Source organism: Enhydra lutris, unplaced genomic scaffold, assembly GCF_002288905.1.
Source record: "Enhydra lutris kenyoni isolate GAN:26980312 unplaced genomic scaffold, ASM228890v2 scaffoldscaffold93, whole genome shotgun sequence".
NCBI lineage: Eukaryota > Metazoa > Chordata > Mammalia > Carnivora > Mustelidae > Enhydra > Enhydra lutris.
In genome coordinates this window covers 1,229,493-1,254,184 of record NW_019154177.1, presented here as the reverse complement: position 1 = coordinate 1,254,184, position 24,692 = coordinate 1,229,493, and the positions used below count along the sequence as shown (strand labels likewise).

Sequence of the window (24,692 nt, the reverse complement as noted above, 5' to 3'; positions counted from 1 at the left end):
ACAAAGATGTAGCCTTGGATAAAGTCTGCCTTAGCCTGACCCTTGGAAAAGGGGGGTCTTGAGTATACATAACAAAGCAGAGTGGTCACTGAGTTAGGGGGTTTGGAGTTTTCTGCCTGTCCCTCCCATCCCTTAGTTATTGGTGTAGCTGATAATGGAGTGCTCATCTATTCTATGAGATGTCTCTAAATAGTCAAGGTCAAGTCAGTGGAGAAGGTCACATGGATAAACCATTGGGAGGATGGGTGTGGAGTCCTGAAAAAAAACAAACCCAGAAAGAAGGAAGAAACTATATTACTGTAAGACAACTAGGTAAGTGGAATATACTCTGGGTTTGAAACTTTAAAGTGAAGTGTGAATGTCCCATGTATTATCTATTAATTTAGGAGAAATTATAGATTTTATTTCTTTGCTAGTATAAACCACTCATTTTGTTTCAATGCTTTGTATTCCATAACAAATTAGTACAAATTGGGTGACGTAAAACAACAGAAAATTATTCTCTCATCGTTCTGGAGTTCAGAGTTTAAAATCACACTGTGGGCAGGGCCATGCTTGCTCTTAAGGTTCTAGGGAAAAACACTTCTGTGCCTCTTCCATCCTCTCAGGGTTCTGACAAACCTTGGTGCTCCTTTGTGGTCAAATAACAGACATCTCTGCCTCTGTCTTCACGCGGCCTTCTTCCCGGCGTGTCTGAGTCTCTGAGTCCAAAACTCCTTTTCCGTCCTCTTCCAAAGACACCAGTCCCTGGATTATGGCCCACCCTAATCTGTTGTGATCTCATCATGACTTGATTACATCTGCAAAAGCCCTATTTCCAAATAAGGTCACATTCGCAGGTACTAGGGGTTAGGACTTCAACCTATATTTTGGGGAACAAAATTCAACCCACAACGTGCTTGGAACCTTGGTCTATAAATTTAGGATAATACCTCAGAGGGCTATGGCAGTGGTTCAACACCTGACAACCAGTCAATTAACAACAACAACAACAATAATAATGGGCAGCACGATATAGTAGATCTTACTGATTGCTTATTTATGTGCCAGATACCCTTGTAAAATATGTTGTGCGCCCTGCAAACTATCAGGCACACCTACTGCTATTTCTGTCTCTCGTTTGACGACAGTGATGCCCACTGAAGTGAAGCAATTTGCCAGAAGTCCCCCGGCTGTCCGGTGGAGCTGCTGAGGTTTGAACCAGACCGTGTGACCCAGGTCAATGACGTCCTAACCAAAACGAACAGAGGTGAGGTCCGGGCATAGCTGGGGAACAGTTTGCTGATTGTTCAGTCTTGCTGTGTATGGTCCTTAGAGTAATATAGTAGCCACTTCATGACTATGTCTTATTAAAATATTAAAAAAACAATTTTGAAACATTTGCCCATGATATTCTCCAAGAGACAGGATAACGTTCTCTGATGACCCTGCCCCCATCCTACATACTCCCTTTATTATCTTCTTGCTTAACTTTCTCCATAGACTTCATCAGTATCTCATATACTTACGATTTTGCATATTCATTTCTTTATTTTCTGTATCACGCCAGGGGAATGTACAATCCAGGACGGAAATGATTTCTGTTAGCTGGGTTCACTGCTGTATTTCCTGCTCTTAGAAATATGCCTGGGCGGTTACCAGAGCTGCGGATAGGGGATGGGGCGAAGTGCGTAAAGGCGGACAAAAGGTATAAACTTCCAGCAATGAGATAAATATGTCCTGGGGATGTCATATACACCATGGTGACCACAGTTAACAGTACTGTTTTATATATTTGAGAGTTGCTAAGAGGGTAAATCTTAAAAGTTCTCACCACGAGCGGAAAAAACCTTGCAACTAAACAGAAAGGGGGGGGGGGGAGAAAGCAAACAAGCCCGCCATATAAAAGATCAGCGGTGAGTGTTGCTGGATTAATGGATGGAAGGATGGGAGACAAGAAGGCACTGAGGTTCCATAAATCCCCAGGGCTCAAACTAAGCCACCCTGGTAACTGGCAGAATTCTCCAACCTAAAACAGTGTGGCGGTTCCTCAAGACATTAAAAATAGAGCTACCCTACGACCCACCAATTGCACTACTGGCTATTTACCCCAAAGATACAAATATACTGATCTGAAGGGGCACCTGTACCCCAATCTTCACAGCAGCAATGTCCACAAAAGCCAAACTATGGAAGGAGCCCAGATGTCCTTTAACAGACGAATGGATAAAGAAGGTGTGGGTCAGACAATGGAATATTCCTCAGCCATCAGAGAGGATGAATCCCCACCCTTTGCATTGACAGGGATGGAACTGGAGGGGCTTATGCTGAGTGAAGTAAGTCAAGCAGAAAAAGACAATCATCACATGGTTTCACTCATACGTGGAACATAATGAATAGCGTAAGGGAGGGAAAACTGAGTGGGAAGAAATCAGAGAAAGAGACAATCCATAAGAGACTCTGGATTGCAGGGACCAAACTGAGGGTTACAGAGGGGAGTGGGTTGGGGTAGGGGGTAACCAGGTGATGGGTATTCAGGAGGGCACGTGTGATAAACACTGGGTGTTATACGCAAATGATGACTCGTTGAACACTACATCAAAAACTAAAGATGTACTATATATCGGCTAAGTCAACATAATGAAAAAAAATATAAGAAAAACAAAAAAAAAAAAAAAAGAATTCTCCAACCTGCTCTTTTCCCACAACTTTGTCATTTCACTGGGACTGTGTCCAGGACATACTACTTCCAGCTGATCATTATTACTAAAGTTTCCTTTGGAGGACTAACAAGGGATCATAATTATTTTTCCTTCTCCTCAAAATGGGAAGCATGCCCCTGCAAATTTCTTTCTTTTTTGTGGTGAATCGTGGCTTCAGCATTCATTAATTTCTCCTATTTTGTGAAATCATTACAGAGCTAGAGACTGCTGGAACCTAGAGAGGTTACACATACCCACACGCTGCGTGCTTTTCACTGTAGCAGGCTGTGGGCGCTCAAAACCCGGTAACGTAGAACGTGTACGAGGTGACCGCGGCTCAGGTCACAGGCCTGGTTCTTTGGCCGCGGTTTGCATCTGAATTGTTGGCGCCTTAGAATCGACTTCTTTTCAGGAGGAAGGAATCGGAGAAGCGGCAGCCGAACGGCTCAAAAGACATGCGCCTAAGCGGCGCGGCGGTGGGTTTGGTGAGAATCGTTGGGGATCAGGGGGTCTGAGGCAAGGGATCGCGCCCACGTAAAATGGTTTCCGGGGCGTGAGCTCCCCGACAAAACGCCAGGCCCTACTGGGAGTCGAACCCAGGATCTCCTGTTTACGAGACAGGCGCTTTAACCAGCTAAGCCATAGAGCCACCTGCGAGGCGCCGCGCGGCTGGAGCGGCCTCACTGCGCTTGGACTAGGTGGAAAAAGGAACTTACGCCCCGGAGGTTTCGGTGGTTCCAGAAAACTTGCCGCCTGCGGGGAGCCGCTTCCTTTCCGAGGGGCGCGCAGGGACGGCGGGAGGCGACGTCTGAGGCGCCGTCCGCGGCGGACAGTATTTTGCTCTCATCCGAGGAAAAGCGTAACGGAAAGTCGAGGCTGTGCCGCCGGTGGAAAAGACCTAGAAGGAAAACCTGTGATTTAAAGAGCACGTCAGGGCTCGGCGTGAAGGGCCGGTCCCGCGCAGCCCCGTGAGGGCAAGAGGCGCCGAAAGCTCGGGTTTGGGCAGCCCGAGGGCGCCGTCCGGGCGGGCGGCGGCGCGGAGCCCCCAGCGGGTGTCCGCCCGGCCTCGCGGGAGCAGCTGCCCCGGGGGAGCCTCTCAGGACGAGCGCGGGGGTGGGCTGGGCGGTGGGGGACGCGGGAACCTTCGAAACATCCAGCGAAGCCAAAGAGCCATTTGCGGGTGGTTTCCCGCCTCTCGGCCACGTCTGCTCCCCTCGGGCTAGGTTTTCAGACCCGGACGGTTCCGCACCTGAGCTCGCGAAGGATGGAAGGCCTCTCCGCTCCACCCCCGGCCGCACACCCCCGGGGACCCACGCGCCCGGGAGGTCGCACGCCTCCCGCGGTGACCGGCATACCCTCCCCGAGGTCGCATCCCCCGCGGTGACCCACACCCTCCCTGAGGTCGTAACTCCTCCCGTGACCCGCACTCTCTCCCCGAGGTCTCACTCATGTGGTGACTGCAGCCCCTCCCCGAGGTCGCATCCCCAGCAATGACCCTCACCCGGTCCCCGAGGCCGCAGACCGGCACCCCCTTCCCGAGGTCGCACCGAGGGCGCTGCGTGCGTGGCGCAGGGAAGCCGGTCGCGCGGCGCGCCGGCGGGAGGGGCGGTGTCTGGCCGCGGGTGGGAGGGGCCTGGACTCGGGGGTCTGCGGGCCGGACGCCTGGAGGCGCAGGGCGGCTGCGCAGCGGGGTGCGAGGCGTGAGGGGGCGACGGGGCGAGGCGGGTTGAGGCGGGGCGCCTGGAGCTGGGCTGGAGCCGGGGACTCACCCAGCCCGCGCCAGAGCGCGCGGCCGACTGTACTCTCGGGCTCCCTCGCGCTGCCCGGCTGTGTGCTCCGCGGCGCGGCCGGCAGGGGACCCCCGGGCTGCAGGACAGAGCTGCGGTCTCCGTCTGTGCGGGTCACTCGGCTCCGGGCGGGCGTCGGGTGGGACCGGCACCTGGTGTCCACTCGGTGGGGTCAAGCGCAGGTCCAAGCACACGAGTCTGACTCTCACGGCTCCCGCTGGGAGGCTGCGGAGTCCCCGGTGCCCGGGGGAAGGGCGGTCTGGACGCGCGCAAGCTCCTTCCGCGTTTGGCCTTTGTGTGTCTGCAACACTGAAAGAGCTCTGAAGGAATTTGCGGGGGTTTTTTCTTTCTTCTTCTTCTTCCTCCTCCTCCCTCCTCCTCCTCCTTCTTTTCCTTCTTCACCTTCCTCTCCTTCTTCTCCTTCTTCTTCTCGCCACCCCCCCTCTTTTTGAGCTCATGGGCGTAAGCGGCCCAGAGAGCTGGGTGAGGGCTCTAGTCTCCAGTCTCAGGCAGATTCGAATCCCACCCAACGCCGGTCACGTCGTGCAAAAGCCACGGAGCGGTCTAGGGACAGCCCTTCCGGTCTCCCGCCGCGGTCCTTTGCCTCCTGGGGAGCTGATGGCTTAGCGGAGGCCAAGATGTCTCTGTCACAATAAATTAGGGATAATTGAGACCCGGTTAAGAAAATAAACTCGAACCCAAGCTCTTCCCCTATTTCCCCTTCGTTGTCCTATCTTTGGTCACGATTTGGAGTCCCAAAGGTTAGGATTTTACTTTTGTAGAGCGATTCTATTTATTTAGTTAGTTTTTAGAAAGAGAGAGACAATGCCTGTGCATGAGCAGGCGGGGAGCTGAGAGAGAAGGAATGTCAAGCAGGCTGCGCACTGAGTGGGGCGCCTCGTGGGGGTGTGCATGGAAGCATGACCTGAGCCCAGACCCAGAGTTCCGTGCTTAACCAATGGAGACACCCAGGCGCCCCCACTCTTTTTTTTTTTTTTAAAGATTTTATTTCTTTTAAGTATTCTCTACACCCAAGGTAAGGCTGGAACTCCCAACCCCTAGATCAAGAGTAACATGCTCCACTGACTGAGCCAGGCAGGCACCTAGAGAATCACCCTTTTTATTTGATATTTTCTAGGTTCCATCTTTCATTGTCCTACCTTTGTCTGAGAGAATATTCCTGTGATTACATAACCCACATCTTCAGACTATCCAGCATAGGCTGATAACTTCTAAGTGTCCTTCTCACACAGACCTCGTTAGCATTTCACAGGATTATACACAGCTGCCGATAAGGCATTTCCACCTTGAACTCACCCAGTCCTTCCTATCATGGCTTTTCTCCTTGTTAGCACCACAGTCTGGAACCTGGGGACTCACTCTAGATGACGTTCCATCATTCGTTCCCTCCTCACACACGTATCCATCAAGTGTCCGCTGTTTAAGCTCAAGCAGGAACCCTTTTCTATCTAATGGTGGCAGTCTCGGCATTCTAAGTGGAACCTACTACTGAAAATCATAATTTGACGTGATTGAGAGTTTTTACTAGAAATTCCTTTAACCTGTTGATAAGCTAGCTAGTCCAAAGATAAAACTCTAGCTGTAATCTGATATTTGTTTCTGGAGAAGCTTATAGTCTAAATAGATAGCAATCTGAGTTTTTGACTGGACAGAAAATTCTGGATCAAGCTTACCGTAAAGGATAGTTGAATTTGACCAAAAAATTAAGAAAGGCAATCTTAATTGGTGGCATATAGTGTTCCAAGTTTGTTCCTTTTTGCATAGAGAAGTTGTAGACATTGGGTGGCCTGATTGGTGGATCTGTAAAGGGCAGAGTGAGCCACAGCCCCATGGGACCCGAAACTCCATGGTAAGACTTTCACCCTCACATTTGTGCTATTTCTGTCCCAGCCCTGAGGGTACCTCTTAAAACACAGGATGGGTGTGAGCTTTGGCTCCTGTTGAATAATCCAGTTAGGGAGCACCTGACACAGGCTTTTTTCCCTGGGCCGTCTACTCTGTGTATCTAATGTCAGGTGCACATCAACTACCCATTCTCTCTTACACTGAGAGAGGACAAGTAGAAATAGAGAGTTTAAAGTTAGTTCACATTTTTCCTAGGGTTTGGAGATATGGTTTGCCAAACTGTACCGGCATAAAGCGGCTGAGTTCAGGAGGACGTGGTGGCAGACAGAGGGCATGGATTCTGCAGAACTGCAAATTAGGACTGGATGTTGAAGCCCAGAGACCCTCGGAACCCTTAGAACATAGTGACTGATTAAAATGTATTTTATTTAATTTTATATTAGAATTTTAAGTAGACTATTAAAGTCATAAATGATTTCCCCTCTTTGGTGGGAAGTCACAGTTTGAAACTTAGTTTTCCCTAATAAGGGAACAGAAAAATTGCCCTGCTGAATGTCACTGAGTTTGGATTACCATGCACCTTTCTAAGTAACACTCGCGCTTGCTCAAGCATATAATGCTTGATTCCATCTGTCTTTAATGTATTTTCCAAGGTACTAATGTCCTTAGCATCTCTAGTTAACACAATTTGTGTATTCTGCCCATCTCACCACCAATTTGCTTATTAATCATCTGTACTTTGCACGTCTTATGAATTATTCCCTTTGTCTCATAAAGCTTACTATCTACCAGCTTACTATCTACTGGCTTACTATCCACCAGCTTACTATCTACTGGCTTACTATCTAAGGGGGGCAGAATCTCTATCAGGAATGTCCCAGATCCAAAGAAAATAACGTTTCTGACCTGACACTTGAAAGGGCGAGAAAAAGCTCTGTAGTCAGATGGATGAGTGGGCGGGAGGGGTGGGAGAAGAGAAAGTCAAACTTCCCTTTGCCTCCAAATCACATTGCACGTCGGAGTCTTTGGGAAGACATGCTAAAGGGAAATTGTTTTGACTTGTTAAAACAGTAAAGAAGACTTTATTTAAGGTTATTGCAACAGAGACCAGGAATGGCAGTGGGGGAACAAGACTGATCTCATCTCTGAATACAGCAGGGACACGTGGGGACTTACAGCCACAGGCAGAGAGAGAGGAGTGGACAGAACACCATGAAGATGACATACCAAGGGCAGAAGGGTGCACTGACTCAGGAGGATTCTTGGTAAAGGCTGGCCGAGGTCTGGGCCCGGTTGAGAAGGGGGATCAGAGGAGCCTGGCCAAATTCTGGTTGAGGAGAAAGTATGCCAAATAAAACACCTTGAATTTGGACCCAGGTGGAAAACACAAAGGTCAGAGACTGAGGCCACTGAAAGCCAAGTGGATGGCCAAATTGTCCGTGCCAGCCCTGGGTCCTAGGAACACCTGCTGGCCGAGTGGGGGGCTCAGTGAGGCCGAGGCTGGGCGGAGAAGCCAGTATCCGCAGAGAGCGCAGGAGAAACCTCCCCTCATTCACCCAGTCACAGTGACAAGACAATATCTTCTGCGAATCTCCATTCCCCAGGGCACTAGTCTTCAGACGTTAGCATGTCCTAGGACCTCCCGGAAGGCTCTTTAGAACAGAGATTGCTGTTCTCGCCCCCAGCATTGCTAGTTCAGCGGGTCTGGGAGGGACCTAAAACCCGTGCTTCTCATATGTTCTCGGGTGACTCTTGCTGGTGGTCAGGGGTCATCACCTTGAGAATTCATTCCCTATCGATAGAGGATGAGAAAGGGGGAACGAGGGGACTCGCCTGAGTACTAAACTGTTTGTGGAGGGTAACAGGAGGGTACCAGGTAGTGTCTAGGGCCTCAGGCGTGTTTGCGAGGGCAGGATGGTGTGCCCCTGCCCCACACCTGTGCTGACGGCTGGCTGCTAGTGGCTCACAGCTGTCCCTTCTCCGGAGATTTTCGTTCAGCCCTCGGAGCCACCTCCTAGGGTACTTTGTGTCCCTGGGGCCTGCGGGTGATCTCATAGCCAATAGGTGACTGACCTGAGTTACAAAAGGCCATCCCTCTCCTTCAAGATGGAATGGGATAGTGGGATTGATTCCGAAGCTAATCTCTAGCAGAAATCTCGTGTTGTCTTCTTTCTTCTGCCCTATCCTACCTCACTGATTCCCTCTTCGGAAACCACCCAGGAAACTGTAGGTGCCTGCATCCTAGTCCCCGCTTCTGTCTTCTGAGAACAGAAGACAAGTCAAGGAGGATTTCTGAGACCACAGGATAACATCAGATGTTCTCTGGGATGGACTCGGGCCCCCTTTCTCAGATCTGGGGACTCCAGCTTCCAGAACAAGCACAGACTCTCCTGAAGCCCAGAAACGTCCAGTATTCACGCGGTCCTCAGGGCAGCCGTGGCCTCTACGCACTAACAGCCACAGGGAGACTGCGGGCTGTTTCACAACAGGTTGTTGGCGAGGGGCTGAGTCCTGCTCTCTGGACTTTAGGAACCCCGTCCTGCCCAGGGGCTCTCCTTGAAGGCTTTGTGATCAGCGGAACATTTGTCATTGTAGACACCTGTTCGGTGGTTTATGGGGTCGATTTATGTGAAAACACTGGTTTTGGAATCAGCTAGCTCAGGTCTATCTAATTGGCATGATAGTTTGTGGGAACCTCTGGTCTGAAGAAACAATGTGGCAGCAGTAACAGTGCCGGTGAGGTAACGGTGATCACGGTGACAGTAATGGGAAGGTTCTAACTTCTGTAACGGACCGGAGCTCCCAAGACAGCCCAGGCAGTCTGCCTGCTTCCAGAAGGTTCTGTGCGTGGCTCTCCTTGGGACCAAGATCTGTTATAGGGGTTGGTGTGGAGGGAAGAAGTGGGCATCTTTACCTCCAGATGCTCCCTTTATGAAGACTTCAACATTCTCCTTGTCGTTGTCATCATCATGGGCAACGTTCTGATCAGGTCTGCAGCCCCCACACCTGTCCCCAGCTGCACTCACCTCCCTGTGCAAGGAAATTTGTTTCTTGCTTCTCAGGTCCTTAGGCGGTCCCAGGAGCGACCTCGGTTTTCTGTTCAGGGTCAGCCCCTGCTGGGCATCAGGGGGAGGGAATCTGGATCTCTCAGAGCGATTATGGGATGGAGCCTCCCCCAGATGCTGGGCAGAGCGCCCTCCACAGGAAGCCGAGCCCCCCTCCTTCACTGCTTCAGGACTTCTCCGTGGGGCAGGGGACGCGGCTTTTGGAGGATTCACTTCCGCAGGGCAAGTGCAGGGCTCCCGGGGAGGCCGAGTCTGCACACTGTGTGGCCCCATCCTTCTCCACCGCCCACCTGGATCCTGACGCTTCTGATCTGAAAACAGTAACGGATTTGACCCCTTCTGAGGACAGCTACGGTCCCTGGGGCGGCTCAAGAACATGAGACACCCAGAAGAGAGGCAACGACGAGACACACTTCTCACACCACGGTGAGCTGGTGCCCGCTGAGTCCCACGGAAGCCTACATCCTGTGGGTATGGCCACAGACTGCCAGACTTTTTCCCCTTGCTAGACTCTGCATGCAAGAAAACATCCAGGTGTTTGGAAAATGTTTTCCGTGTGTGTCTACCCCCTCTGAATTTTGGAAGCAGCCCACTCCTGGGGGGGAGGCCCCAGGTCTCCGCAGACGCCAGGTCTTCCCCGAGGCCCGCATCGACATGGGTGGCCCCAGGTTTCGGCAGTGCCCGTGTTCGTTCTGGAAGCTGGAGTCGCTTTCCTTGTCAGCCCGGCTTTGCCAGCTTTCATCTTGCCGTAGGAGGGTTAGGTCAGGGATCATTTCTGTTTGGGAACAGGACGGCATCTCCCACTGACGCTGATACTTAAGGTCCCTCTACTTTCCAAGCGCCAAATAAGATTTTAAAGGACAAAGAATTTAAAGTGCAAAAGATGTTTGAAACATGTTCAAAGTAATTTTTGAAAGGGAAAAGAGCAGCTAGTTCACCTCACTTCCTAGTACCAGCTTCTCTCCTCTTCTCTGTCCTCACAGGAAAGACCGAACTGTGACAATGGCACAGCCTTTGCACAGGGCTTCCCGGCACCTTCTCTACTCCTTGGACTGGGAGGGAGCTTTGGTATACTTTTCGCCTGTTTTTATGTGTTTTTAGATTCTTAACAGTGAGCAGGAATTTTATAGGCAGAACATCCATGTCTTTGTTGTTTTGAGAAAGCAAGGCTACCTCCCACTTGGGTCCCCCAGAGACCGGCATGGGGGGTGGCAGACTCTCAGAGGTCTGTGTCCACCCCTCACAGCAGTCCACAGAGGCCAGCCCCCCGTGGTGTCTGGATGGGCCAAGGAAAGTTCCAGAGCGTGTTTGAGGAGCTGGGTGAGGTATCCGAGGAAGCTGGGACCGAGTCAGAGAGGTGGACGTCCCTGACATAACACGGGGGTGGGAAAACACGGCAGGAAGCCCACTGCTGCAGAATTCACTTTATTTGAGACAGTGACGGGAAGGAGTTTGAAGGTGGGGCAGCTCGGGTGAGGGGAAAGCGCGTCTTTCAGAACGAAGGGACATCCCTGTCCAGGTGCCATGCCTGAATGCACTAAGGGACAGGCACCAAGGAAGGCTCTGGTCGGGTCCGACCCAGACGGCTTCAGGACCCACCGTCATGGAGATGCCCCTCCTTTCACGTGAGGCCTGCAGAGATCGGTGAGAAAGAGAACTCCAGGGCGTCAGCGGAGCGAAGGTCGCATCCGGGAGAGGAAGAGCCTTACAACCTGCTTTATCTGGGAAGAGAGAAAAGCTACAAAGGGGATCTTGAGAACCTTCTAGCTTCTGCTTCTTTAACCCTTCAGGAGAAAGGACAGAGGTTGGAACTTCCGGGCATCGCCTTTTTAGGGACACTGGGTAGTCTGGACCATCTACCCTGGCATATGCTTTTCCTTTGGGGTGGAGCGGTGAGAACTTGGTATTTCCGGAGCAGAGATTTGGGGACAAAGGTATTCTTTCCCTTGTTTTCGAACACACTCGTGAGCGCACAAGTGCCGGCGCACGCCATGCTTCGGGGAGAGTCTGGTCATAGGGCGCTGGGCGGGAAGGGACGTAGAGCAAAGATGGACCCAGTGTTGAGCACATCCTTCGGGTGGGAGGCAGGCGGCCGCTTCCGACGGTCTCTGGCCCTTTCTACTCGCTTTGGAACTGTTCCAGGTACTCCAGGATGTCTGCCTTGACCGTGCTGACGGGAGCCTTGTGGGACCAGCGCATGACAGGGACTCCGTCAGGCCCCACCAGGAACTTCTCAAAGTTCCAGCGGATGTCGTGGACCTTCATGGGCTCCCAGAAGAGCTGGTTTGATGAACCCAGAAGATCAGAGGTTGGAGGGCAGGAGTTCTGGAGCAGAGATAGGAAATATAGAAGGGTTTTCCCCCTGCTTCTGCGTGGCCCAGGTTTATCCCCAACCCTGGAGAGTCTACTCACCATCCTGCATCTCCATATATTAACTACCTGACGTGCTCCCAGGAAGCACAGACACTTAGTGCAACATCGCCCACCCAGCAGCTGGCAACCGGCTGCGCGGGCTAGAGAGTGTGACAGTAAACAGAAAATACTCCTCCTTTCCCTGTCTGCCCCTCCCAGGATTACATCATGGTGCTGCAGAAAAATACTATTTTCTGTCTTCTTTGATAAGTCATATCATTTCTAGAGCTTCAGTTTTCTTAGCTGGAAAAAAATGCTTTGGTTTAGAGTAGTGGTTTTCAGAGCTGGGGCCTCACAGTCTGGTAAAAGTTCAATAACTGTTTCTTGGAGATTAGTATAGAATAACTAACATTTTATTAACATTTAGTTATATAGAATAACTAAATAGAATATTTAGAATAGAATAGAATAACTATATAGAATAACTAAAAATCAAAAGTCAACTACAACTAAATTTAAAAATTAACAGATTTTTAAGGATTAGGTTGAAGAAAATAAAATCAGTCATATCACCATTTTTGGTAATTTGTATGATTTAACTCAACATTAATTTAGTATCAGAATAAATGATGGCCTTTTATATTCAATAAATTAGGCTTTGTGGAAAACTCCCCACAATGTGTTTTTTTTCCAGGTTGCCATGAATGGTTAGAATTCTAACAGACCTGTCTGGCAGGCCAGCAGAGGGAAACCAGTGGCCTAAGAGAACATCAGATGGTTCTGTGGTCTTCGTGGTTCTAACACTCAGCGGCTTCCCGGTCAGTTAGCACATGGGACCCTCCAGTCTGTGCTCCATGTCTGTCTCCCCGACTGCACAGGGGTCCACCAGGGAGGGGCTGGGCCCTGTTAGTAGGTTCGGGCTCCCTGTGTGGCACAGCTGCTCACACCTGGGACGGATGCCATGACTGTGGGTCACATGAGCAAATCATTGCCGTTTGGGAGGGGGCGTCGGCCACGTCAGAGCTGCCTTGTTCCGTTTCCTGTACTTGAGCTCAGGGCTCACAATGGATCTGGCCATGACTCCTGAACTTATCTGAGCATTTCTTTCCAAGGAGTCCAACCTCAATCCTAGAAATGAGCCCCATGCTTTCGGGGTATCTCTGCCTATCTGACCAGTTCACGCAGGTGGGTGGTCACTCACCTTCAGGAAGGTAAAGACCTTCTGTTCTTTTTCTCCATTCACATCCCCTTTCTCAAAGAGCTGAAAATTGGGAACAAAACCACCACCGGGACGCACATACCTGCAATGAAGCAGAGTGTTCCCAAGAGGGTCCAAGTTAGGATAAGGAGGGACGGTAGCGGCCACAAGTCCACGAAAAGAAGTCAGAGATAAAGAGGAAGAGACAGTGGACAGGGAAGGTGAGGAAAGAGAGATGTCTGGGGGTCAGGACTTCATGCTTTATGGAGCCAGTAGACAATTCTAAGGAAACTGGAAGGGAGTGTTTGAAGGTCAGGATTCCCGACTCATTTCTATTTCCCACATTCCCTCCTCTGCCCTGCGCTGCTTTTCCCATAGATATTCCCCTAGTGTCCATGTCAAGAGCCCGAGGCGAGTGAAAGGTTGGGCATTGCCAGCCACGCAAGCTTGCACGCGAAGCTTCACAATGATGTTCCTGAACCCCGTGATCCACCACCCGCCCCAGAAGCTTCCAGAGGAGGAGGCCTCCAGGCAGCAGGAGGAAGGGAAAGGCTGACAGGGCCTAGGCAGGGACCCGAGCCGGCACTCACTTGAGCCCAGAAAGGATCTCTGAGTTCTTTCCTGGTTCTTGTTTTCCAAACTGGTTGCAGGGAAAGCCCAGCACGACGACACCAAAAGGCTTCAGCTCCTCCTGTAGTGCATTCAGTTCTGCGGGGAGACAACGAGCAGCATGGGCAGCCCGGCAGGGAGCCCCGGAGGACGCTGGGATGTGTCCAAGTACAGTGACAAGTGTAGGGGGAAGGTTCGAGATTATAGAGACTGGGGAGGCGGGGCACAAAGCTAGAACACAGGTTGACAGAAACACACCCAAACGGCCACCATCTTTCTTGTGTTGGTTCCCTACGCGGCTGCACGGCACCCTCCGGGGTGGGGGGGCAGAGAACACAGATGGGTTAGCCCGTGGGGCGGCGGGGGCACCTGCTGGATGCTGAAGGGAATTAAAATTTAAATGCCACGGCCAGCTTCCATAGTGGCGGATTGACTGACTGACCAAACGTTTTGAAGGAAAAGGCAAACAAAATGGACCTGCTCCCTCTGCCCCCATCATGCCCCACAGGGACACACCTGACACCCCAGTCGTGCTTCCAAGAGCCCCCTTTGGCACTCTCACCTGGGAGCTGTGGAGGGAACTCAAATCTGAGCCCAGCTCCAGAACATGCTCTACACTCTTGTCAACTCTAATGACCTAATGGGTGTCACTGCCCTGGGACACTCACTGGGATTCCAGGCTACAAACTCCAAACCGCTCTTCAAGACTGCTGGGAGCGCTTCCAACGTGTCTGTGTAGACCCGCACCAGTCTTTCCACCTTCAGCCACTCTCGTCCCCACTGAGTCAGTCCCAGTGCCGCCCCACCCAACTCAGCTCCACGTGCTGCTGTCTCCCCGAAAACGCTGGGCTTCAATGGCAGTGCCTTCCTGTCCTTGTAGGTTTCTTCATAACAATCCCTACTCGCCGCCTTTCACCATCAATCATACATCCTTCCTATGGCAGAAACTGCAGCAGACCCTGCTGCTCGGCCTCGGGCAAAGGCCTTCAACTCTCGCCTTTTCCCTGTCTGGAGTAAAATCTGAATGAGACACTTTTTTAAAATTTCAGGTATTTAGTAAAATTCTCATGGTTAGTAAGTCATGTCATGGCAACAGAGTGGAAAACTGTGGCTTCAAATACATGAGGAAGCTCATTGCGTGTTGATACAGAAGAACATCTGTATCATGTGAAAAAACAAGGTGTGGAATCAGTTGTGTGTGTCTGCGTATATGAGAGAGATTTGCTTGTCTATACATTAAAGATTTATGACAATATACACCATAAACTGATAACCTTGGTTACTCAAAAAGAAAAATGGTGGATATTCTCACTCTTTCTCCCCCCCCCAACATGGAGCCAGACACAGGGCTTGAACTCACAACCCTGAGATCGAGACTTCAGCTGAAAGGAAGAATCAGACACTCAGCCAACCAAGCCACCCACCCAGGGGCCCCCTAGAAGCTTTCTCTCCTAAACCCTTTTGCATCTTTTAAATTTTCAATGTGAATATATTCCCTATTCAACACAAATTTAAATTAAAACTAAATTGAAACAGATTTAAAAGCAGATTCACATTCCATGGAACTGCTGTTTATATATCATGACTTTTTAAACTTACTATATTTTTTCTCAAATTTAACTTTTTGAAGGGAGGAAAACCCCTACTTGCTAAATGATACTAAACTGTTGCTAAATGATACTAGCCTTAGATTCTGAGATTTTACACAAATTAAAGATTTAGTCTGTAGCTTTTCAAGTTCTCCCTAGGGTTGATTATACATAAAAATAACTATAAAGTGAGTCCAAAATTCTTTCAAATGTCAAATCTTCCTGTAATCTGCACTTTTGAAAGTATCTTTTTATGCAAAATTTCATCATTAAAAAGTCTTTAGGTTCCTTGGTGAATGTGAACCATTTGGTTTTTGTTGTTCTTTGAAGGAGGGGCTATTTCAATACAATTTTTGCCTAAGTCAAGCAGCTCCTTCTGTATTAGTCCTTTTAGGATGCTTTACCAAATACCATAGACCAGGGGGCTTGTGAACAATAAGAACTTATTTCTCAGAGTTCTGGAAGTCCAAAGTCATGGTGCTAATGTGGTGGGGTTCTAGCAAAGGCCCTCTACCAGGTTGCAGACTGCAGGCTTCTCACTGTGTCCTCCCATGGCACAAGGGCTCGGGGTGTGGGAGTTCTATGCTGTTTCTTCTTATAAAAGCACTAATCCCATTCATGGAGGTTCACCGTCATGACCTCAACAACTCCTGAAGGCCCTGTTGCCATCGTATTGGGCACTGGGATTTCAACATATGAATTTCAGGGGGACACCTGCTGACTGTTCTTCTTTTTCTTTTTCTTCCTTTTAGAGAAACAGTGTGAGCAGGGTGGGGAAGGGCAGAGGGAGGGAGAGAGAGAATCTTAAGCAGGCTCCATGCTGGCTTAGTCTCACGACTCTGAGATCACAGCCTGAGACAAAATCAGGAGTCAGACGCTTAACCAACTGAGCCAGCCAAGTGCCCCTGAATTTTAATTTTAAAATATCAAAATTTAGTGAGCTGTGTATCTTAAAGGTGAAATTACAATACACTTAAATTTAAGTGGTGTTAAAAAAGAGAAAATTCTTCAATATATTGTTATTGAAGTCCCATTAAGACAAATTGATGGGAAAAAAAAAAGGAGAGAAAGAAAAGACAAATTGATGGGACTTTATATTTTTGATCATTTGAATAGATACCAGTGTCAACATGTGGAAAATTTTTCTTAGAAACTGTTCATATATTATTTTGCATATGCATATGCATATGTTCACATATTAATTATTGCAATTAATCTTAAAAAAATTTTTTTGAAAAGCAGAAAAACCAAGTTATGGCATGTCAGAAACTGCATTTATCTCTATTACAATCCATCTGAAACTCCAAATAACCTTTTCTGGATCAACAGGGAAATCAAACTCTTCCCCGTGAGCACAAAGAAAATCCATCTCAGTCACCGTAGGAGGTCGGGCCAGGTGTGGAGAGATGGAGCGTCTTTCCAAAGAGCTGTCGCACCAAAGATTACCTGCGAGAAAGCTATATTTCCCTCTTGGAGCTGATGAAGAACCCAAGAGCACTTTCCAGAAGATCCTCTCTGCTGTCGTTCCCAGAAGTCACCAATAAGGATAAAAGTGGCCCCTTGAAAGCTAAACTCTGGCCTGGGGTCATAGCTAGGGTTTCCTATTCTCCTGTTAAACAATTTCACAGGGGCGCCCTGGTGGCTCAGTGTTAAGCCTCTGCCTTCAGCTCAGGTCATGATCCCAGGGTCCTGGATTGAGCCTCTGCTCAGAAGGAAGCCTGCTTCCGCCTCCCCCTCTGCCGGCCTCTCTGCCTACCTGTGATCTCTCTCTCTCTCTGTCAAATAAATAAATAAAGTCTTTAAAACAACAACAATTTCACAGAACATCAATATCACACAACATCATGGTCACAGTGGTCATGATAAATCAAGACCTTGGCCTTGCTTTATTCCCCTGACCCCGTAGATAAGATTTATTAAGACATATCTGAGTCACAGTCACAGAATTCTCCCCACTCCCTCATTTCCGGACAGCATCCAGTTCAGAGCAAAGCTTCAATTCCTTGAATCTTTCCCCAAAGCACCGAATACAAGCCCAGATTCTCAAATAAGTTCTTTCCAGCACTTTCTTATTGAGAAGCCCCATGGTTCCCTACAATATATGTTCTCCCTCATGGCATCAAGCAGCAAACCCCACTTGTTCAGTGATAGGTACATTCCTGGTGGTTTTTGATGAAAACTTCAGGAGAATCTCATTCCTCCAATCTGGAGATAATTCTCCTGGCCTCCTAAGGAGTAGAGCAGTGGCAGGATTTAGAGGGACGGACTCCCCTGATCACCTATTCCTTCCTCACCCCCCTCCTCCCAACAACAAATTAGGAAAACCTCTGGAATTAGAATATGGGCATCTGACCAAGCTCATTCCGGAGGGATCGAAACCGGAGCTCTTACCAGGATACTGAGCCGTCAGGCCTCAGTACGTGGCCACGTTGACAAAGAGGACATGCTTGCCCACATAGCGCTGGAACTGCACGTACTCCTCGTCATTGAGGGTGAGGGCTCCGTACTCGTAGATGGTGCCCGTCACCCCCTTGTAGCAATCCAGCTGGAATGGAACAAAAACCGCGATGCTGTGACAATAAGGCAAATAATAACCCTTAACAGCCGTGGACTTCTGCAGAGCGCTCAGAGCTCTTTCATGGAACACCTCGAGATTCTAAGAACCAAAGAGACCTCTGTCTGGTAGTATTCTTAGTTATGGCGAGACCACCACCAGAATGTGTGTCTTGTAAGTTAAAATCCTTTCTGTGTGGGAGTCGCTTGGCTGGCTCATTCAGTGAGCATGTGACTCTTGATCTTGGGGTTGTGAGTTCGAGCCCTAGGTTGGGTATAGAGATTACTCAAAATATAATATCTTGGGGCGCCTGGGTGGCTCAGTGGGTTAAGCCTCTGCCTTCAGCTCAGGTCATGATCCCAGAGTCCTGGGATGGAGCCCCACATCGGGCTCTCTGCTCCACAGGGAGCCTGCTTCCCCCCCTCTCTCTGCCTGCCTCTCTGCCTCCTTGTGACCTCTGTCTGTCAAATAAATAAAAAAAATCTTAAAAAAAAAATCTTAAAAAAAAAAAAGCCTGTGTCTGTGTGTGTGTGTGTGTGTGGCATGGGGACAAGCACTTTGTGATGCTCCCAGCTTCTGTCTCTTACATAGGTATCGTCCTATGAGCTGGGATGTAGAATCCCAAGAAAACCGTGGACTGGAAGGGCTGAAACTTTCCAACTCTGACGTTAGTTCTGCTCCAGTCTGAAGGGACCTGATACTCAAAAATGCAGCCTTTTATTCACAAGATGGCTTTCTACAGCTAGAATTGCGCCCCAAGCAGGCAGTAGTGGCTGACGTGGGCCCGGATGCCCCCTCATAGGTTGCCTTTTTTAAATTTCAGAGAGGGGAGATGGTCTTACGAATGCTGGTCTTTGAGCATCTTATGTACATCATCTTACATGTCACAGGGACCCGATAACAGAGCACTCAGAGTGGTTTGAGGACCTGAACAAGACCGGGACATATTAGAAATGCAAGTGCCTGAGACACCTCTCCAAAGAAGACATCCAGATGGCCAACAGACACGTGACAAGATGCTCCACATCACTCGGCATCAGGGAAATACAAATCAAAACCACAGTGAGATCCCACCTCACACCAGTCAGAACGGCTAAAATTAACAAGTCAGGAAATGACAGATGCTGGCGAGGATGTGGAGAAAGGGGAGCCTCCTACACTGTTAGTGGGAATGCAAGCTGGTGCAGCCACTCTGGAAAAGTGTGGTTCCTCAAGATGTTAAAAATGGAGCTACCCTATGACCCAGCGATTGTATTACTGGGTATTTACCCCACAAATATACAGATTCAGAGGGGTACATGCATCCCAATGTTTATAGCAGCATTATCAACAATAGTCCAACTATGAGGAGAGCCCAGATATCCATCGACAGATGAGTGGATAAAGAAGATGTGGTATAGGGGCACCTGGGTGGCTCATCATTAAGGATTTGCCTTAGGCTCAGGTCTTGATCCCAGGGTGCTGGGATATCACTCAGTCGTCAGAAAGAATGAAGTCTTGCCATTTGCAACAATGTGGATAGAACTAGAGATTATGCTAAGCAAAATAAGTCAGTCAAAGAAAGATAAAAATGTGATTTCACTCATGTGTGGAATTTAAGAAACAAAACAGATGAACATAGAGGAAGGGAAGGAAAAGATAAGATAAAAACAGAGAGGAGGGAAACGGGAAGACTCTATAGTTAAGTGAACAAATTGCGGATTGCTGGAGGGGCAGCGGGTGGGGCATGGGCTAGATGGGGGACGGGCACTAAGGAGGGCACCTGCTGTGATGAGCACTGGGTGTTCTGTGTAGGTGATGAATCACTAAATTTCACTCCTGGAACCAATACTTCACAATATGTTAACAAACTTGAGTTTAAAAAAAAAGAAAAGAAAAGAAATGCAAGTTCCTGGTTCTCCTGAGGCCTGCTGAATCAGAAACTTTGGGGTGGCGGTTGGAGAAAAGGAGCGAAGGCCGGACTTTGCTTCAGATCAGCTGGTAGTCTCCAGGCAGGGTTCCTGAGGCACACAGACCGTAACACCTGTACGGCTCCCTCGAGGATTTCCTTAACATTTTACCACTATAGCTTTGCTCTGGTTAATGCCACTTCACTTTGGTAACCATAAAACCAGCCATCCTCCAAGCACATGGCCCACCGATAGCCATCTTAAGGGTCTCATGACTAATGTTTCATTAGGCAGTAGTCAATAACTTTATCCTAACAGCAGCTAGCCCCAGGTCCTGGAAGTCTTGCTTCCAAATTCCTTAGACATTTATGCTATCCCTAATCCCTACTAACTAGAAAGCTTAAAACCAGTCACTCCTCACAACCTCCGTGCAGCTCTTTCGGCCCACGGGTCCTGTTCCTGTGCTATAATAAAGCACTTTCCTGCACTGAAAATGTCTCAAGAACGCTTTCTTGACTCTTTGCTCAGCCGCCCACATCAGGTGGGACCCAGCACCTTGTGCTTTGACAAGTCAATGAATCTTGTCTGGGGATCACTGCCCTCAATCACAGGTATTCTCTTTCTTCTGGGGGTGGGGGAGCCAGTAAGAGAAATGTAATTGGTTTTGGGGTGCCTGGGTGGCTCAGTGGGTTAAAGCCTCTGCCTTCAGCTCAGGTCATGATCCCAGGGTTCTGGGGGATCGGGCTCTCTGCTCAGCGGGGAGCCTGCTTCCCCCTCTCTGCCTGCCTCTCTGCCTGCTTGTGATCTCTGTCTGTTGAGTAAATGAATAGAATCTTCAAAAAAAAGAGAGAGAGAGAGAGAGAGAGAAATGTAATTGGTTTAAATCCACAAGTGAGACTGAGCTACTGAATTAATTCAACTGGTTTTAAAGTTAAAACCTGGGCACCTGTGTGGCTCAATGGGTCGGTCCTCTGCCTTTGGCTTGGGTCATGGTCTGGGGTTCTGGGATCGTGGTCCTGGAATAGAGCTTCACATTGGGATCTCTGCTCAGCGGGGTGGCCATTTCCCCCCTCTCTCTCTGCCTGCTGTTCTGCCTACTTGTGATCTCTCTCTCACTCTCTGTGTCAAATAAATAAAATCTCAAAAAAAAAACAAAAAAACCCTGCTGGTACCACGTCACCCACTTGAATCCCGACCCCGCGTCCTGAGGCATATCACACACCTCTGACAGGGCAGCTACTGACTGACCTCCAGTGCAGAGATTTTTTTTTGCAAGGGCATCAGGAGATCAGGGCTCCACCAAGACCCAAGAGCAAATCCTCTTACTCTGGTCCACACTTTGTCCTCCCCCACTAGCTGCCGCTCACCACCCCACCTCCTCTAACATTAAAATTGGCCAACAGCTACCCTGGCCTTCTGTGTTTTATTGTCACCGGGAGAAAAGCCACTCTTCGCTGACCCTGACACCCCCAGAGCACACTCCGGCATCAGCCAGCGGCTCTTCCCCTGCCCGGGTCTGAGCTGCTCTGGGGAACGCGGGCAGCCACCCTCCCTCCCACCCCGTGCTCCTACGTGTCCCGTTTCCCGGACCCACAAGGCTACCCGGAGGTCAGAGCAGGGGTGGCGGCGGAGGGGCAGGCAGGACAGCAGCCTTGGCCCTCCGTCCACCTGCTCCACGAGCGCCCGGTGACCGACACGGTCTGCGGAGGGAGTCGGCTTCGCGGAGCCCCAGCCTCGGAGAGCGGCTGCCGGGGTCAGCCGAGCTCGGGAAGCGGGTCCCAGCCTCGGAGAGGACGAGGGAGGACTCCTCGCACCCCTGGACACCAGGCCAGTCGACAGGGGCTGCAGTCTGCTGGGTCCCCAACGGGACACTCACCTTCATCTTCTGGGTCGGCTGGGCGAGGCCGACCAGGAATAGCGGGAAAAGCCCCGCAGCCCAGAGCTGAGGGAGCATGGCTCGCGCGCGCAGGGCCGGGCGGTCTGCGGTCCCCGGGCCACCTCGGTCCCTTTTGAGCCCCGGTGGGGCTCGGAGCCAAGACCCTCCCTCCAATCGCAGAGCAGCACGCACACACACACACACACACACACACGCGCGCGCAGGCCCCTGCCCTCCCCCCACTGTCCCTCCCCTCGATTCCGTCCTGCCCACCTCCCCCGCCCTCGAGGCCCCTCGGCCAGCCCTGCGCCTGTTGTGGCGGCGCACGTGTCCGCCCGGGCCGGAGGAGGCCTCTGTCCTTGGAACCGGGATTGCTGTGTCCGCCCTCCCCGAGGGCCGAGGGCCTCCTGGGGTCGCTGTCCGCGGAATCAGAATCTGCTTTTTTAAAAACGAGACCGTCACGTGATGCACATGCACAGTAAAGTCTGAGACTCGTGGTCGCGGGTGACAGTCATCCTCCGGCCTGTCGCAGCACACTGTCCTAGCGATGAAGCCGGGCCGCGGGGCCGCACCGTGTCAGACGCCCGCCCGGCCGCCCCTCCCCTGGCCAGCGGCTTGTCGCGCAGGCGGCCCCGTCGCGGGCACCGGCGCCCTGGGCAGCGGCGGGGCCAGAGCCCTGACCTGCGAGTCCGGACCGCCCCGGGCTGCCTCCGCGGCATCTTCTCCGTCCCCCACCCCCTCCCCGCAGTGGTGAGGCCCTCTTGCGAGCCGGCGGAAAGCTGTCCCACGGTTCTCACGGCCGCTCCGCTTTGCCAAAGTCTCCTGTGACCCGGGGGAACAACCCCTTCCTTCCTCCTCAGCGCTAAGCCCTTCCCAGCCCGGCCGGGCCAGGGTCACACCCACCGCCCGCTCCGCTCCCGGAACTGAAGGCGCCTCGGGCTCAACTCCTGGGAACGCCTGGGAAGACGAGCTTTGTGCCGGCTCAGATTTCCGAGCTCTTCTCAAAGGCGTGCGAACCGGCCTGGTCGCTGGCGCCGATCCAGCCTCGCGGGTCCCCAGGGCGCCCTGCTCTGCACGACCTGGGCGCGCTGCGGGCCTCTGCGGCCTCTCCCCGGTGTCCGTTCACAGAAAGGGCTGAAGCTCACACTGTGAGGCGACAGAGAGACCGGGTGCGCCGCGGGCTGGCTCCTGGTCTCAGCACGACTTCCCAGCTCTGGGCCCCACTGTTCCCATCTGCACCGTCAGGGGAGTCCTACAGTCGGCCTGCTGGGGCTGCTGAGCCCTGATCATGACTCTGAAGGACTCAGCCCAGCACAGGGCACAGGTCAGCAACCACTCCCACCGTTCGCTTTGAACCCGGACAAATGAAAGCCAGCCCTGGATTCCCCCCCTACCACCCCTTGCTCTTCTCCGGTTGGGTCAAGTCTGCACAAATATGGGCTCGTTTGCTCATCTTGCAGTCACTGGGACACGCCTCAGGACAGAGGTCATCACTAGGTCCGATGGCTGAAACTCCAACTCTCCAGTCCTGCTCCAACATTTCTGACAAACTTCTGGGCACCGTGGGTGCTGGCCTCCAGAGGCGAGACGGGAAGGTTTGGAGTCTGCTCCGGGCAGCAGGAACGTGTCTCTGGTTAGCTGGAGGCTATCTCTGCGCTGCTGTCCCCTTCTGTCCTCCAGAGCCCACTTCCCTGACCTGCTCCCAGGAATCTTGCTTTAGGCCCTTTCGCTTGTCTCCTTCCTTCCCCACAGTCTGCCTCTGTTGCATGACTTGTTTTAAAGATTTCATTTATTTATTAGGGAGAGAGAGAGAGCACGAGGGAAGCACAGACGAGGAGGGAGAAGCAGACTCCCCGCTGAGCAGGGAGCCACAGGCCTGGGGCTCAATCCCACGACCTGAGCAGGATGCAGCCACTTCCCTGACTGAGCCCCTATGTTGTATGGTTTTCTAAAGATCAACTTCGTTGATGGCCCTCATGTTAAAAATGCTTTGGTTCCTCCCTAATTCTTACACCATTCATTTGAAATCCTCCCAGGGAGCACTCTGGATGTGACACTGTGTCCCCTCCCTCCATGAAAATGTCATGTTTCTGGCGGACTGACTGGCCCCATCACCCCACCTCCACCCACTGAGCTGTCAATTCTAGACATTTTAGGAAAAATCTGAGCCAATACTTTGGGAGACTTCCTGAAAGATTTCTTGACATATTAATGACCTATTATTCAAAATTCAAAATGATGGAACACAGTTTTATCAAACGAGACTTCCGAGGTGACTGCTGAGACCTGAGTCACAGATCAGATCCTAAACAGCCTGACCAGGACTTGAATCGGACCCAAGCTCAGGCCGGCTGCCTTTCTTGAGGAGCCTAGGGCAGAAGAGGGTGAGACTCAGATCAGTTTGTCTCAGTCACCGTTTCTGTGGCCCAGTCAGGATGAAGCAGTTTTTAAAAGGGCGTAGGCAGGAGTCCAAAGGGAAGCATTGATCCGCACCAGGTTCTAGGATGGTACGGGCTGAATTATGTTCCCCCCACGAGGTGTACTGAAGTCCTAACTAACCCTCTGTACCTTGGAACGTGACCTTATTTGAAAAGAGTCTTGCTGCCACTGTGGGTAGTTAAGATGAGGTCATCCTAGAGTAGCCTCTTTGTAAGAAGGGTGTCGAGTGAGGCTGTCCCGTGAAGACGGGGACAGGGACTGAAGTTACGCTGCCACGAGCTAAAGATGGTCTGGGGCCACCAGACATGGGGGAGAGGCAAGGAAGTGTCCTTCCGTCCAGGTTGCAGAGGGAGCAGGGCCAAGGTGACAGCTTGGTCTCAGACTTTTGGCTGCCAGGACTCTGAGACAATACGTTGCCCCGTTCTCAGCCACTCAGTTGGTGGCCCTCTGCAGGGCTGCTCTCGGAAACACACAGTAAGCTTCCATTCAGAGACAAGGACTCTGTTCTCTCCGGCTGCTTTCCGGTTTCTTCCGAACCCTTCTGTCTGTCCCCATGCTGGCCAAAGCGTTCCTTCATTCTCAATTTCCTTGATCAAAAAGGAAACAAATCTCCGTATGGCTTCCATACGTGCCTTCATCCTGGTTCCAGAGCAAAACTACTTCCCTGTTTACCTGAACGCCGACTTAGAGATTCAGGCCTCTGCTTAATGCTACCTGGAAGATTGTTCGGGTTCAGTCCCTCTTCCCAGGTGCACAGGGGCCGCCCTCGCAGGACGCAGGGCTCTCC

General features: G+C 51.0%; 1 protein-coding gene and 1 non-coding gene across 2 annotated transcripts; both read right to left on the bottom strand.

The window, feature by feature from the left end:
* Window positions 1-3,256: 3,256 nt before the first annotated feature.
* On the bottom strand, window positions 3,257-3,330 carry TRNAT-CGU. Its single transcript has one exon. It is a non-coding gene; the product is annotated as a tRNA-Thr (tRNA).
* An 8,187-nt stretch (window positions 3,331-11,517) lies between these two features.
* Window positions 11,518-21,544, bottom strand: LOC111162615 (glutathione peroxidase 6-like). The gene is made up of 5 exons (XM_022527129.1): window positions 21,467-21,544; window positions 17,539-17,692; window positions 13,540-13,657; window positions 12,953-13,052; window positions 11,518-11,724 (listed from the first exon to the last, which is right to left on the bottom strand). Exons 1-5 carry the CDS (start codon window positions 21,542-21,544, stop codon window positions 11,518-11,520), a joined length of 657 nt encoding a protein of 218 aa, XP_022382837.1.
* Between the last annotated feature and the right edge of the window lie 3,148 nt (window positions 21,545-24,692).